The sequence below is a fragment of the Nelusetta ayraudi genome, unplaced genomic scaffold (assembly GCF_046127955.1).
Source record: "Nelusetta ayraudi isolate G7.1 ecotype Tasmania unplaced genomic scaffold, CSIRO-AGI_Nayr_v1 ptg000005l, whole genome shotgun sequence".
In the NCBI taxonomy this organism is placed as follows: Eukaryota; Metazoa; Chordata; class Actinopteri; order Tetraodontiformes; family Monacanthidae; genus Nelusetta; species Nelusetta ayraudi.
The window spans coordinates 9,034,409-9,049,774 of NW_027466055.1; the positions used below are offsets into that span (position 1 = coordinate 9,034,409).

The 15,366-nt window shown below is 43.9% G+C and overlaps 3 protein-coding genes across 5 annotated transcripts; all 3 read left to right on the top strand.

Annotated features, from left to right (window-relative positions):
* Positions 1 to 55: 55 nt before the first annotated feature.
* On the top strand, positions 56 to 7,725 carry maea (macrophage erythroblast attacher, E3 ubiquitin ligase). Of its 2 annotated transcripts, none has more exons than XM_076012340.1 (9): positions 56 to 212; positions 3,502 to 3,684; positions 4,134 to 4,337; positions 4,540 to 4,662; positions 4,986 to 5,062; positions 5,233 to 5,341; positions 5,819 to 5,952; positions 6,074 to 6,269; positions 6,358 to 7,725. In XM_076012340.1, the coding sequence occupies exons 1-9, from the start codon at positions 144 to 146 to the stop codon at positions 6,451 to 6,453; spliced, it is 1,191 nt and encodes a 396-aa protein (XP_075868455.1). In that variant the 5' UTR covers positions 56 to 143; the 3' UTR covers positions 6,454 to 7,725. The 2 variants fall into 2 exon arrangements, with proteins under 2 accessions (XP_075868455.1, XP_075868456.1); XM_076012341.1 differs by lacking the exon at positions 56 to 212 and adding an exon at positions 1,139 to 1,279.
* Positions 7,726 to 8,896: 1,171 nt separating this feature from the next.
* Positions 8,897 to 12,720, top strand: LOC142878195 (heterogeneous nuclear ribonucleoprotein A0-like). 2 transcript variants are annotated; one of them, XM_076012344.1, is made up of 4 exons: positions 8,897 to 10,132; positions 11,016 to 11,163; positions 11,477 to 11,564; positions 12,633 to 12,720. In XM_076012344.1, the coding sequence occupies exon 1, from the start codon at positions 9,037 to 9,039 to the stop codon at positions 9,937 to 9,939; it is 903 nt and encodes a 300-aa protein (XP_075868459.1). In that variant the 5' UTR covers positions 8,897 to 9,036; the 3' UTR covers positions 9,940 to 10,132; positions 11,016 to 11,163; positions 11,477 to 11,564; positions 12,633 to 12,720. The 2 variants fall into 2 exon arrangements, with proteins under 2 accessions (XP_075868459.1, XP_075868458.1); XM_076012343.1 differs by lacking the exon at positions 11,016 to 11,163.
* Positions 12,721 to 13,600: 880 nt separating this feature from the next.
* Positions 13,601 to 15,366, top strand: LOC142878179 (heterogeneous nuclear ribonucleoprotein A0-like). Its single transcript, XM_076012342.1, has one exon. The coding sequence runs from the start codon at positions 13,665 to 13,667 to the stop codon at positions 14,604 to 14,606; it is 942 nt and encodes a 313-aa protein (XP_075868457.1). The 5' UTR covers positions 13,601 to 13,664; the 3' UTR covers positions 14,607 to 15,366.

The window sequence follows — 15,366 nt, forward strand, 5'->3', positions numbered from 1 at the left end:
CAGCAACAAATTGCTGAACGCGTTCTAAAACCTTTGAGCGCAGTACTGACACCATGTCACCAGATGGCAGTAGTGCGCACTCTGGTCATTCTGTGTTGGTGGAAAAAAAACACAAACAACCACAAGAAAACCACAAAACCAAGATGGCGGTGCAGGAGACAGCATCTCAACTGTCCATGGCTCTCAAAGTACAAGAATATCCCACCTTGAAGGTAAACGAAATGATAAAACACTGCACACCGATCGTCGGTCGATTCTGACGGCCGCGTTATTTTGCTTGCACTTGACGTCATTCTGGAAATGGAGATTATTTGTTCCTTTGATATAGTTACTAGCGAACTAGTGAGGGAGGCTAACATTAGCTTGGCTAGCTTCAGTAGGTAGCAGCGTCTACTAACAAATCAGATGATGACTACCTAGGGGACGGATTATGATAGAAATAAGAGATGTGTTTGGGTTAGTCAGGCCCCTTAATGTTAGCGACAATTGTTATTTTAAAAAACACACACAAAGTGCGGCGGTTGAGATAGCTGTTAACCTTCGTTTTAAAATGCAGCGTTTTGCCTTTAAACCAACCGATACTTTGACTGTACACGATTTGTAATGTACGGCTTTTGGTCTTCGGATAGTCAACGTGGCTCTAACTGACGCCTTGTTTGCAGTGGAGTCATGAAATATGTGCGCGTACATTGTATCGAACGTGTTGTGCACATTCAACATCCAATGTTCTCACGCCATCGTTTGCTCCGATGCTAAGAAATAGTCCACAAATAGTGCTGTCGAGGTGGGCAACTGTGCCCTTTAGAACTGAAAATGGTCGGGCGTGATATATCCGGAGGTGACTTGCAGGCATGGTCGGCCTACTAACTAGTATTCTGTTATCAAAGCGTCGTTAGCAGTGGGAAAACAAGTTGAACACGTAATATAATGTCAAGCCTCGATTTATTTATTTATTTATATATTTTTTAAATGTGACCTGGGGAGGATTAAAAAAAAAAAAAAAAATCTGCCGCAGAACCCCCCTCGTAATGATGTTAAACATACAGGCAGCCGTGCGAGCTAGCGCAGTCTCATCACATTGTTGCTGCCTCCCTGCACTTCAAAATGGCCAGCGAGAGAAATCACAGCCCGCCGCCGTACACACGCACCCATCCTCCATTCCACACAACGCTGCTGCGACACCGCAGCTAAAAGACGAGCTGAAACGAGCCCGGACAGCTCCCGGTGCCCAGCAGCCTCGCAACACCCGGCACAAGCGTCGACGCGCAGCGCACGTTTTGTGAGTAGCGATGCATCTGCGGCTTCTTTTTTTAAAAAAATAAAATAAAAACATATTTTTATATATTGGGGCTCCGCGTTACTGGCGTGGCGTTGTCGTGATGCGTGTAAACGTGGGCTGTGATAGCCTCCGCGATGTTTTATCCATGTTTTGTTTTTTCTGCCCGTGAAACGTGGCCCTGCGTTTGAGGGGTGGGTTACATGTCTGTCTCTGCTTTGGATGCTGCAGTGGGGCTGATGGGCACCATTTTATAAACGACGGATGGTCGTGGTAATTGGCATTAAATGGGAGCGTGGTGGTGACGGCCGCTTTATTTTTTATTTTATTTTAGAGATATATTTGTGGGTTATGCATACTGCAATATAGGGTATGGTGTGGTGTACATGATGTATGGTAAGGCCGTTTTTTTTGTTTTTTTTTTGTGTAGACATTACCTCACAGTCATGCAAGTATTAGCTAATGCATTTGTAAGGAATTTAAAATCCAGTCAGGTCTTAATGTGTCCAGTTTTATGTTGGAGACAATGAGCAAACCAAATGCTGGCCAGTTAGTTTGGCAGTAATAAACCCAAAGGAAAATGCAGGCCCTGTTGCAGCTGGCATACGCTGTAATGTTGCATGTGCATTTTGCATTCTCCCCACCCCCTCAAATCGGCTACCTTCACAAAGTATCGACCATGGCCGTCCTCTTACAATGATGTCAATGCTGGATGTTTCATTTAAGATCACCATGAAATACACCCCTGGCTCCCACTGCTAACCCCAAACTACTGATGAGCCATCAGATGGATTTTTTTTTTTTTTTATCAATGGAAATGAAGACGTTCATCTTAAAAACGTTCCCTTCATCAGTACTGTTTAATATTATTCACACATTGACCATTCTAGTTTTACTCTGCCTTTTGGACTGAACAAAATACTGTAAAATATACTTTGAATTTAAGTCGATATTGTTCATAGAATGCTGTGGATTGTTAAAAATATATGTATTTAAAATCTTGATGTAGTACTCTAGCTTGCTTTTTTTATTGTGCAAATTTGAGTGACACTATGAGTTAGTAGGCTCATTACACCGTGATGACACACTAGTCAGTGATTCTTCGTAAGACCCAAATATGTACAAGTACACCGAGTCTCGCTGTCACCCCGAGGGGCAACATGTTGTGTAGGCTGACATAAATTCTTTCCATATTTACCCTCCCCATGCAGCAGTCAGAGAACGAGCTCTCTTGTTTTTGCCAACAGAAGACTCTTGAATATTTGTCTACACGCGTGAACTTCTCATCTTTAATTAGATCTGTAATCTAATATTGACATGTAATTCCAGTAAAGCATTCCATATTATGCCACACAACTTAACATGTTCAAGTACTTTGTCTCTCAATGTGTTTGAGTGGATTCAATTACTCCTCAGTAAAAATTAGTAACTCAGAAAATAGATTTTTCTCGAGTCAGTCACATTGAAGACAGTGATAGATCTATGCTGAGCAATGTAGGAGAGGAAACTGCCACTGGCAATGGACTCGCACCGAGGAACAGGCCTTTTTTCATAAAAACTTGTGCATTTATTAAAAGAACGTGTTTTCAATTGTTGTGTTTTTGCGTTCCAGCCCATTCCAAACACATTCAGATTTAAGTTTGAAATGTTTTTTTTAATATATTTACTTTGTGCATGCTTACCACGTTTGTACATTTGAATATGGCAATCATTTTGGCTGCGTGATCTTTGGAAAACACGCAAGAAGAACGTTAAATGGCAATAGTACTTGTAGTAAATACTAAAATATAATATATAATTTAATAAATGTTACCAATCCGAGAATTAGATGACTGTGCGCTCAAACACCACTCATGTACCACTGTTGCCTGTAAAGATGCTCTACACTGGCCTGTGATCTGACACGCTGTAGCTTTCTTTTGACAACTTATCTCTTAAAATAATGTCGTCAGTGGTTGTACTTGTGTTACAAGCAGTAATATCAAAGAAAACTCCGCAGCAAGATGTAATAGAAAATGTTTTTGTTCATTTTTTCTCAAGGTAATTTCTATTTTGCCCATTTAGTGAAAACCAATCAACGAATATATTGATTTTTTTTTTTTCTGGATTATGTCTGCGTGAACCAACTGAAGTCTCATTCGGTAGAGTGACACACAAGTAATGATCCCTTCACTGCAACTCATCTTGTTCCAAGTTTAACCCGACCGTCTCCTTTGTGGTCCTAGGTACCCTATGAGACTCTGAACAAACGCTTCAGGGCAGCTCAGAAGAACATTGACCGGGAGACGAGTCACGTGACGATGGTTGTCGCAGAGCTGGAAAAGACGCTGAGCAGCTTCCCAGTGGTCGACTCGGTGGTGTCACTGCTGGATGGAGTGGTGGAGAAACTTAGCGCCCTAAAGAGGAAGGTGGGTGACGCATACACACACACACTCACCCGAGCAGAACGTCTCCATGGCAGAGATCTTTCGGCACGAGGCAGCTGTTAAACAGTCGTATTAGGCTCGCTTGTTGAAAATTAGATCACTGTGGCTGCAGTTTCCCATTTTAACAACCATGGCCTCACTGGATTGTTTTTCTCCCACTACAGCGGTGCAGGCTTGCCAGTTCCGCCATTAAGGCCAACACCATGTGATTAAAACATGCACTTCTTTTGTCCTCTTTGTCCGCACATGGTGTTGTTGGCCAGCGTCTAAATCCCATTTTCATCATATATTTGTGTACGGTTATTGAATATTAGATGTCGAAATATGTTTGGTGCTTCTCACTCAGTCAGCAACCGGGAGTGTCCTGAAAGCATTGTTTATTTTTTAAGCTCTTATCCAATGTGACCGGCTTCTGTGTGTGTGAACTACAGGCTGCAGAGTCCATCCAAGCAGAAGATGAAAGTGCCAAATTGTGCAAGCGTCGCATCGAGCACTTGAAGGAGCACAGCAGCGACCAGCCAGCCTCGGTCAACCTGTGGAAGAAGAAACGCATGGACCGCATGATGGTGGAGCACCTCCTGCGCTGCGGCTACTACAACACGGCTGTGAAACTGGCCAGACAGAGCGGCATAGAGGTGCCTTCATCTTTTTGGAGTCTTGATTGCACAGTATTCCGCATTTCTAATGATAAACAAAGAGCATTCTTTCATTGTTAATCTGCTGATTGTGATATATATATATATATATATATATATATATATATATATATATATATATATATATATATATTTTTTTTTTTTTTTTTTTTTTTTTTTTTTTGTCCCTTTGTGTTTTTAGGACCTTGTGAACATTGAGATGTTCCTCACAGCTAAGGAGGTAGAGGAGTCTCTGGAGAGGCAGGAGACAGCTACGTGCCTTGCCTGGTGCCATGACAACAAATCTCGCCTCCGGAAGATGAAGGTATCCCATTTTTAGCAGACGCACTTTTTTTTTTTTTTTTATCAGGAAAGGTTTAGTTTAAGGCCTCACAGACTTCTTCAAGCTGCATACCGAGATATGATGAGCCACCCGGCCTACTTTAATCCTCTTTTGTAAAATGGCCACAGCCACTGCATTCAAACATGTTTTTACATCTAGTTCCTTAAAACCACATTGACCCTCGGCAGCTCCAGGTTTGTGAAGTTTTCGTGTTACGCATCTGTGTTGAAGATTCGAGAAGAAAAGTTTTGAATTTGTACAGTTAGTCTGATTTAATGTGTGTGTTTTGTCTGTTTGTCTTCTAGAGTTGTCTTGAGTTCAGTCTTAGAATCCAGGAGTTTATTGAACTCATCAGACAAAATAAACGCATGGATGCCGTCAGGTACAGCACTTTACCACACACACACACACACAGAAAACCATAAATGGAGAATGAGAAGCCATGTCTGCATCTGCAAATGTTGCAGTATGCTTCTTTTCAGCCTGTCAAATAGCATTGGACTTTGTTTTTATGTGTGTTAATATTTATAATGTTACCTCTCTGTCAACCAGACATGCAAGGAAGCACTTCAGCCAGGCAGAGGGTGGACAGTTGGATGAGGTCCGGCAGGTGATGGGCATGCTCGCCTTCCCATCAGATACACATATCTCCCCATACAAGGTAAGGGTTCTTTCTGAGACTGGATATTATTGTGTAGCAAAATCCCTTTTTTGTCTGTAGATTGCAAGGTACCTGCTTGTGGCCACAAGGTGGCGCCAATAGTCCTGCATAAAAAGTGCCTGCGCCTTACGGATTATAATAAATTGTCACCAGCCAAAGGTCACAATGTGCAAGATGATTTTAAGGGCAGAAGACCTACCCTGTCAACATTCTCCTGAAAAACAATCAGAATTTTGTCATAAGAACGAAAACCTAGACCAAATGCCTCAATTAGTTTTACACCAAGTCTGGCAACAGGAAAGGCAGGGTTCACTGACAGTTACAAGGGAAACAGACTGTGAGTAAGCAATGCACAGCAGACTTGGTCAAGAGTAGTTCTGTCTCGCTCAGTTATATTTGAAGTGCCACACGTTTTTGGTTTGGACTAAAGTCCCACTTTAAATCGGTGTTGAGCGCCTTCTCCCTTTCTGTTCTCAGGATCTTTTGGATCCAGACCGCTGGAAGATGCTGATCCAGCAGTTCCGATACGACAACTACAGGCTCCACCAGCTGGGGAACAACTCTGTGTTTACTATAACCCTGCAGGCTGGTCTTTCTGCTATAAAGACACCGTATCCTACCATGCTGCCTTGGCAGCAATTGAAGTGATCCCACTTGTTGCAATCAAATCCATTACCGCTCGTAAGACTAACAATCAGACTGGTTGTTTCCTTAACCCCCAGCTTGTTTCAGTCAATGCTACAAGGAGGACGGCACCTCTAAGAACCCAGACTGCCCAGTGTGTAGTAAATCCCTCAACAAGTTGGCCCAGCCGCTTCCCATGGCACACTGTGCCAACTCCAGGCTAGTGTGCAAGATCTCCGGAGAGGTTATGAATGAAAACAACCCCCCCATGATGCTACCCAATGGATATGTCTATGGCTACAATGTGAGGGCAAGACATAGATTACCTACATCCATGTTGTATTGCAAGTATCACACTGAATTCTAATCGTCTCACTCTTCATCTTCCCCAGTCTCTTCTGTCCATCCGCCAGGATGACAAAGTGGTGTGTCCCAGAACCAAAGAAGTTTTCAGTTTCTCTCAGGCGGAGAAGGTCTACATCATGTGATCACTCGGTTCAACCTCCGCTGAATATTAACACGATCGACGATGGGCTGTCATCCCCTCGGCTGCGCTCTGGCTCCTTCAGAGCCAACTGTGGAGCTGTAATCCAGTGCCACTCCCCCCTCCAGTTACACCCAATATGTCAACCTCTGACACACGATCAACTCAAGGCTGCCGGTTCTTCTTTCAGACTGATTTCAATGTGGCTGGTCAACTGGAAGTCCTTTAATTTTGATTCCTTCAACTACAATGACTGTCATGACATGACATTATTTTACAGGCACTCACCCTGAAGAGTAGAGATGACAGTGAGAAGAGTGGTGGAGGAAAAAAATGCTAGATGTTTGATTTTACCACATCAAATAAACACTTGAGGTTGCTTTGTCCTTTAGTGGTCTTTTTTGGTTTTGCTAAACTATAGCAGGACTGTTAACTCTACTTACCAGGTCAGTGTGAAATTTTGACGTTGTCCCAAAACAGCTGATTTTGTAGCCTCATGGTTACGTCTAATCATGTGACATACATCATGGCAACAGTTGGCCACTATGTGTTTCCATGGATTAAGAAGGGATACGTTTAAAACGTGTCATTTAAACTGTACACATGCTTCATTCATGGGATGTGATTGGTCTAAATTTATCAAATTCAAATTTACAGTTAAGCAGTGATGTTTGCGTGAAAATGAAGTCCATTTTGGGGCTAATCTGATACAGTAACCTCAAACTTACTGACTGTACAATGCAACTTTCTGAGAAAGACCATTTTAAAGACATGGTAATATTCATTATGTTGTATTTACTACCATAGTGAAATATTCAAACATGTCGTCTTTTGAGTGTGATTTGCAATTTTTAGTTTTCTTCAACCAGTTCCTTATTTCTAAGTGAGCTCAGTAACTTTTTTCTACAACTGATATATAATTGCTTCCATTTTTACTTTTTAAAGCTGTTTAGTGAACTACTACTCCTGAATTTCCAAAGCAGAAAATAATTTCAACTGTCTTGACCTTGCATGTCCGAGCACATGCCTCCACTAAGGAAGAAAGAAAACCTGCACCAGACTGTCTGAAGAACCACGTTCTTAACACTTCAGTCTGTTTAGGTGCAAACATTGAGACAAATCATTTTGGTTGTTTTAAAATTCATATATATACTGTGCTTTTCGTGTTTTTGATAAAGTATCCTCAAAACTGAAAAATTCCCAGAGACAGCTGCTGCCGTATTATTCATTGATAAGCACAAACAAGCCCTGAAATTGTTGAACACATGATTTAAACGGGGGGAAAAAAACTTTTTTTCAGATTACATTTTCAGTAAATTATTTCTTCCAATGATTTGTTGAACCAAAAGTCTCATTTGTGTCCATATGTGATATGGAACAGTAGTTGTAATGATAGACCCATGTGTTTGTTGGTAGAAATAGTGAAAGGGATTGCCCTCATTAGCAATATGATCTACAAAGATTTGATCAAACTTTTGATTTTACTCTCTTTTGTTGACGTCTCTCTTGCTCTGTAGGCCCTTCATCATGATCTCGGAAGTTTCACAATCCTTTTAATATGGAAATTAACCTGAAATCGCACCCCCTCTAAGTTAAAGATCACCATTCAGGCATTCTTGGGTTGGGTGAGGAAAAGCTGAGAGGATGTTGTCTTTTGTTATCTAACAGGGTTTGGGTTTCATTGGCTTTGTGATCTTTCATTGTACTTTTAGAGGTACACTGATGGAGTCTCAGCAAAAACTTGTGTGTGTTTCCTTGAGAGTTTTTTTTTTTGAGGGGGGGGCAGGGGTGTAATAAACTAACAATTATTTTCAGTGATTATTCTGATGTCTGATGTTTTTTTTTCCCCTCCAAGATTTTTAATTCTTTCAGAAATTCATAAAACACTTGACTATTGGCTAGAATGCCCAAACAATCGTGGTTTCCCCCTTACATATTTCATTGGCATGTTTCCCCAGACATGCAACATTACTGAAGATAACCATAGTACCTATAAATGCAAAGTAGAACATGGTTAGCGAAAAGTGAACTGGCAAACGTCTGTCTATCAACATTTCGACTCTATTAGTAATTAGCTTAGACTCGCGGTTGTGTGCAAAGCCCGACGCCAATATTAATGGTGTTAGTGAAAAGCGTACACCAAAGAAACGACCAGTGACGAATTACGCGGAACTGAGAAGTTCTGTTCGCGGAATGCCAAGTCTTTGTTCCTTGGAGTTCAATTTGATTTGTTCCAAACAGAACTGTGAGCCGATTAAAGAACCTGCGAAAGACTATATAGTCGGGTGTCGCCATTTTCCCCCCTTCACTTTGTTAACCTTCTACCGTTACTATTCACGCGAACAGTACTTTCAAAAGCCGCTCAAAATCCTTAAAAGTGGAGCTTCGAGTTTGCATTTGCTATCAATTCTCAACAGAAGAGCGCAAACACAAGGCGACGACAACGCGTTTCTGATTTTTCAAGCAACGCCCCTTCTTGACGTCACATAGTCCCGTTATAAAACCAGCTGCGATTATTCTACTCCGCCATTTCGAGAGAAGCAGCACCCGTTTCATCGCCTACTTCTGTATTATCAGACAAAAAAAGATGACTGACCAGCTTTGCAAGCTTTTCGTCGGGGGACTCAACGTGGAGACGGACGACGAAGGTCTCCGCGCGCATTTCCAGCAGTTCGGTTCGCTCACCGACTGCGTGGTCGTCGTGAACAAGCAGCTGCAGCGGTCCCGCTGCTTCGGCTTTGTCACCTACTCCACACAGGAGGAGGCCGACGCAGCCATGGCTGCCAGGCCGCACAACGTCGACGGCAACGCCGTGGAGGTGAAGCGAGCGGTGGCGAGGGAAGACGCCAACAGGCCAGAAGCCCTCGCCAAAGTCAAGAAGATTTTCGTCGGTGGCCTGAAAGACGACATCGAAGAAGAGCACCTGAACGAGTACTTCAACCAGTATGGCCAGATCGAGAAGGTCGAAGTCATATCCGAGAAGGAGACTGGGAAGAAGAGGGGCTTCGGCTTTGTTTACTTCACTGACCACGACGCAGCCGACAAGGCGGTCGTTATCAAGTTCCACACCGTCAAAGGACACAAGGTGGAAGTTAAAAAGGCTCTCACAAAGCAGGAGCTGCAGGCAGCCAGCAGAAACGGTATGGCACCGAGGGGCCGGCCGGGCCGGGGCAGGGGGAATCAAAATGGCTACGGCAGCAGGGACTACGGCGGAAACTACGGCTATGGAAATGGCGGAGGCTACAACTGCGGCGGCGGTGGCGGCGGCTATGGGGGATACGGAGGACCCTATGGAGGTGGCTACGGCGACCAGGGTGGTTACGGAGGCGGAAACGGCTACAACGACTTCGGCAGTGGTTATGGCCAGCACTCCTCTAGTTATGGCCCCATGAAGGGACAGCCCTTCGGCCAAAGGAGCGGAGGACCCTACCCCAGAGGCGGCGGCGGCGGCGGCGGATACCAGAGGGGAGGCTATGGCGGCGGCTATTAAAACCACACTGTACAACGGAAGGTCGACTCCTACCACCACCACCACCACCCCCATGCCACAGATTACCTCCAGCCAGGATTTGAACGCTCGGCCTAAATTGAGTAGTGGGGCGTCTGCCGCGAAAACCAACAACGGCAGAGATACAGAGATCCCCTCCCCCCAAATCAAAACGAAGACCTCAAAACCCTCACAGGTAGGAAGGTCGCTTCCTAGAAAACCTGCTCAGAACGGTGCTTGCCGTTGCATTAGGACACGTTTAAAACGAAGAATTAGGAAACAACAACAACAAAAAAAATTCATTGGTCTTTCTTTTTTATGTCAGCACGCTATTTAGCGTGTAGCTGTCGTTTAGAACATTTCCTTTATTTGCGTTCGATTTCGATGTAGGAATATTTTGCTGCAAAATTATCCTTATTTTTTTAAGCAACCTATTTTGTTTCAAGTTTAATGTGGTTCGATGTATGAGGATGAGAAACGCATGTTATGTGGTGTTTTTTTCCCCCCCTTGGACTCCATAGTTGTCTAGCTTTGTAAAATTCTGGACACCAAGCAACGCCGGAACATACTATGTCCGGTGCCCCTTTCCCTCCTCGCATTGTGTTACACTTCTCCTCACGCATAGTAATAGTTTCCATTATATTGTTAAGTTCATTTCATTTGTAGCAAATATCTTATGTATATTGTACACATACTTGTCTGCAGAACAAACCCCACTGTTCAAACACCCTGATATTATGTATGTTGATTTTAAATAAAACGTTATACAACTTAGCTTAGTTATTTTACTTATTTAACCAGGCTTCCTCGAGTTTATCCACAGGTTTTTATAAGTGACATCGCCTTTATAGTTACTTGGCATCGTTTTTACACCCTTGCACTCAGGTGGGTGAAATGGTTAACATATGGTTGTAGTCAACCCACAGCCAATGCATGTAGGCTTTGTAGGGTTTGAACTTGCTGTGCTTTCTAGATATTGCTAAATTTTATATTTATATTTTTCTTTTTTACATATTTATTACATTAACAGTATGTGAACATGAGGGCTCTGATATTTCTTTGATTATTCCTACATTTAGGTGTTCTTACTTGTATTCCAGTAGGCTATTCCAGCCAAAATAGCCGTAGCAGTTTGTTTTAGGCTACAGCAGGACTGTTGATTACCTGGGGTCGATTGTGGTAGGAGTCTGAAATATCACTTTAGGATATCCACATCCAGCAAACTAGGTATGTAAATCAACCTGTCTTCACTCTGTGTTGGTTATCCTTGTATGGAATATATCATGAGTTGGTGCACTCATGTCATCATTTAATATCAAAAGCAACTTAATACTGCTCATCGCTCAATCCAACTTGCATAGCTAAGCTTAAAAAAAATGAGATGGGTGGGATACCTTATTATGTGGGTGGGATGGGACCCACAATTGTTCATTCATTTAAAAAAAAGGACCCCCTCCCCACCCCCTCAAAAAACAAAAACAAAACTAATCCATATGTATAATGTTCATGTTTCTCATTCTTTCCATTTCCTCCTGTCCAGGTTGCTACGCCCACAGCCCTGATCATGAAAGGCTGTTTCTGGGTGCCAGTTGTGGGGTCCAGAGAGAGAGTGTGCCATCTCCTCTCAGGTGAACTTTAATATGTAATTTCAGCTTGTGGTTTCTTTTGTGTTCCAGGACATCTGTGTACTACTAGACCGGTCTGCTAGACAAAGAGCTGACAGCAAGGAAAACGTATATCCTGATTTATCTTGAATTTCAAAAGCATTATGTGGACTCAGGTTGTGGTGGTTCTCTTTGGTGTTCCAGAATATCTAAATAACCTGCGCACGAGTAGACCTGTCTTTGCTAGTCAAGAGCTGGCAGAAAGGAAAACTTTTTCAAACAATATTATGAAGTGGAGAAATATTATGTTTCGTTTCTGGCATTTATTTCTGGTCCCTCAACTTTATTCCTGTGTTTGGTGTTGAACATTATCTGTAGTCCAAAGTAAAGCAATTTCCAATTTATCAGAGGACACAAAGGCCTTGTTCAGACTGCCGGCCAAATCCAATTTTAAGACCATCCAGATTGAAACTGGATGGCTCTTTTGTAGTCTGAACAGTCATAAACCACATTCAGGAGGTAGTTTCAGATCGCATTTGGACAGATGCGTCGCGGTCTGAACGGCTCCAAACACAGCGGGTTTGACTGTGCGTGAAGTCACTCTACACGACGCAAGACCCAATGCGTCAGACCAGAGAGCGACTTTTGGAGAAAAGTCTACCTCTGTCCCTGGACAGAGGAAGAAACTATTGCCTCCTCAGTCTGTGGGGAGATGGCTCCATTCAAGCAAAAACTCCAGGGCACGTAACGCAACTATCGCAACTTATATGATGTCACACACTACACGCGCTGGACGACGCCTCAGCTCCGACACCGCTGCTCTAGCAACCTGACAGATGGGTCAATAATGTGGCCCAGTCTGAGCAGAGCCAGATCCCATTTGTGGACACTTTCTAAAAACGGTGTGGACAGTCGGCCCCAAAAATCAGATTTGAGAAGGAATCTGATTGGAATCAGATACGCCTACAGTCTGAACGCAGCCAAAGTCCTGTCTTGTTCCCTGCTGTATCAAGAGACAACAGAAGGGCTTTGCTGTGTATACCTGGCATGCTATTGGATTTTAAAACTGTAATTTCTCTTTACCTTTCATAGGTTATATCGTGTCTTGGCGATTATGGACGATTCTACAGGAGAATATTTTTGTGATTATATATGCATCTACAATAAATTATTTTTTATACTCAGTGATGTGTTGTGTATTTTATATTGGTTATGGCATGTTTGTACGTCTCCCCTGATGGAAAGGTTGGGCAGTCAGGTAGGCACTGGTGCTGTTGCATGTAAGAGTAGTGAAATGGACTATTTTGTGTATTCAAATGAAAATTGAAAATGGTCTCTAAAAGTGTGGTTAAAACGCAGTATGAAGGTGAATGTACTAATAACTGCATTCAAAGTTAGTCACGCACACAGACTATTGTGAACAGGATTTACTCTGGTGCAGTGGTGTAATTGTGCCCAAACAAAATTAAAATTGGATTGCCATTTAACCCCAAGTACAGAATGTACAAGTTTCTGTTTTAATACAAAAAGCAATTGAGGAATACTTGCAATATTGAGCGCATATTGGCGTGTAGCTCTGTCAGAACTTACAACAAAAGCACTAGAATCTCTAGCTGTAATAAATTTGCCTTGAGTTCCTGCAATGAAATATCAAGATGTCTGCCGAGTTACGTTCAAAGACACAAGAAAACGTATTTCGCCAGATTGTTCGAAGTTTTAAGCATGGTTTTATGTTTGCTCAGATCGTTGACTCGGATAATCGAGTAATATAGCGCTTAACATTTTTTTTTACTCCTTGCTGCCTGCCCACGGCATTCATTGTGATCCCGCTAAAACACAGGAACGCTGCTTTATTCCTCTACCTTTATGTGTGCCTTCAAGTAAACGAACCATTGGTTGAAATCCCCGCGAATTCTATGGTGGGATTTTGCTGTGTCCTATACCACCTGAAGGCAACAGCGCAGTGATTGGCTAGCCAGCCGAGAGTCTGACGATTTTTCAAAGACGGACCAATCAGCGGCAGCGGCGTCTTACGAGAGCGAACCAGTCAAATGGCCCGCCCTGACGTTGTTCATTGAAGAAGAAAGGCAGCGTTAACACACTGTCTGCGGAGGAAATTCAACCATGTCGTCCACTGCTCAGAACAAGCTCTTTGTCGGCGGACTCAACGTAGAGACCACGGAAGATGGCCTGCGCAACCATTTCGAGCAGTTCGGCGCCCTCGACGAGTGCGTCGTGGTCATGCATCCGCAAGGTCGCTCTCGCTGTTTCGGCTTTATCACCTACTCTACGCCGGAGGAGGCCAAAGCAGCAATGGCGGCGATACCACATGTTGTCGAAGGCCACGAAGTGGAAGTGAAGCGGGCCATTTCGCGGGAGGAGGCCCACAACCCGGACATCCACGCTAACGTGAAGAAGATCTTCGTCGGCGGCGTGAAGGACCACGTCGAGGCGGAGAACCTGATCGAGTACTTCTCGCAGTTCGGCACGGTGGAGAAGGCCGAGATCATCTCCGACAAGCTGACGGGCAAGAAGCGAGGCTTCGGCTTTGTCTTCTTTGACGACACGGACTCCGCCACCAAAGCGGTGATCACCAGGTACCACACGATCGACGGCAACAAAGTGGAGGTGAAGAAGGCTCTGAGCAAGCAGGAGATCTCCGCCACCCAGCGAGGAGGCGGCGGCAGGGGTCGCGGAAGAGCGATGCACGGCGGCTACGGAGGTGGGAGAGGAGGTGGAGGCTACGGTGGCGGCGGCGGCGGCTACGGAGGAGGTTATGGCGGCAATTATGGAGGCGGCTACGGCTATGGCGGCGGCTACAACGGCGGCGGCGGCGGCGGGTACGGGGGCTACGGCGGCGGATACAACGAATACGACAACCAGATGGGGGGCGGCTACAGCAACGGGGACTTTGGGGACGGCTACGGACAGCAGCACTCAACTTATGGTGCAATGAAGGGGGGCGGCGGCTACTCGTACAGGAGCGGGACTCCCTACAACAGAGGCGGTTACAGTCGCGGTGGTGGTGGTGGTGGCGGCGGCGGCGGCGCATACGGTGAATACTAGCGACCCCTTCAAGTTTATATTTTTTTTGTGAAATGTTCATGGGGACAGTTCTGATTCGAAAATTGAACTTGAATACACACACACACACACATACACTCACACGTTAGACAGCAAGCGATCCGAGAAGGAGGCGAAGGGATCAGCAAAGGGAAAGTGGCCATCTCTCTAACAAAGAATGAATGAAACTGTTTCGAGATCCCGGCCCCCTCCATCCATGTGGACCCCATTTTCTCCCTCTTCTTATTCCACACATTTATCTACAAAGAATGGTGAATGATTAAAAAAAAAAAAAAAACGTACCTTCTTTCCTCCCTCTCGTTATTTGGGAAAGGACTGCTTTAATAACCACGTGTAAATCTGTAATTGATGTCAGTCAACTGCTTCTCGACTCGGCTTGAGTTGGACTCTTTCTTGCAAACCAGCCGGATACGTCTGTTTTGTTTTTTTGTTTTTGTTTTTTTTCCTCCCTCATGAACTCAGGGTTTTCAGTGCAGTTGGTGGCAGTGTGTTTGGGCAGCACGGGACTTGATTGCTTGAGTTTATTGATCTAAAAAAGAAATCTGCGTGACGGTGCGCATTTCAGGAGTACTGTCGTGTTTTTTTTTTGTTTTTTGTTTTTTGTTTTGTAACATTTTTTCTTTTCCACGTTGTCGTCCAATCACAGGTTTTTAAACTATTAAAACTGTTCAAGAAATAAGTGTCTTCAGTTCACCCCCTATGTTCTGCTTTTATTAAAGTTTTTAATGTATGGAAACTTAAA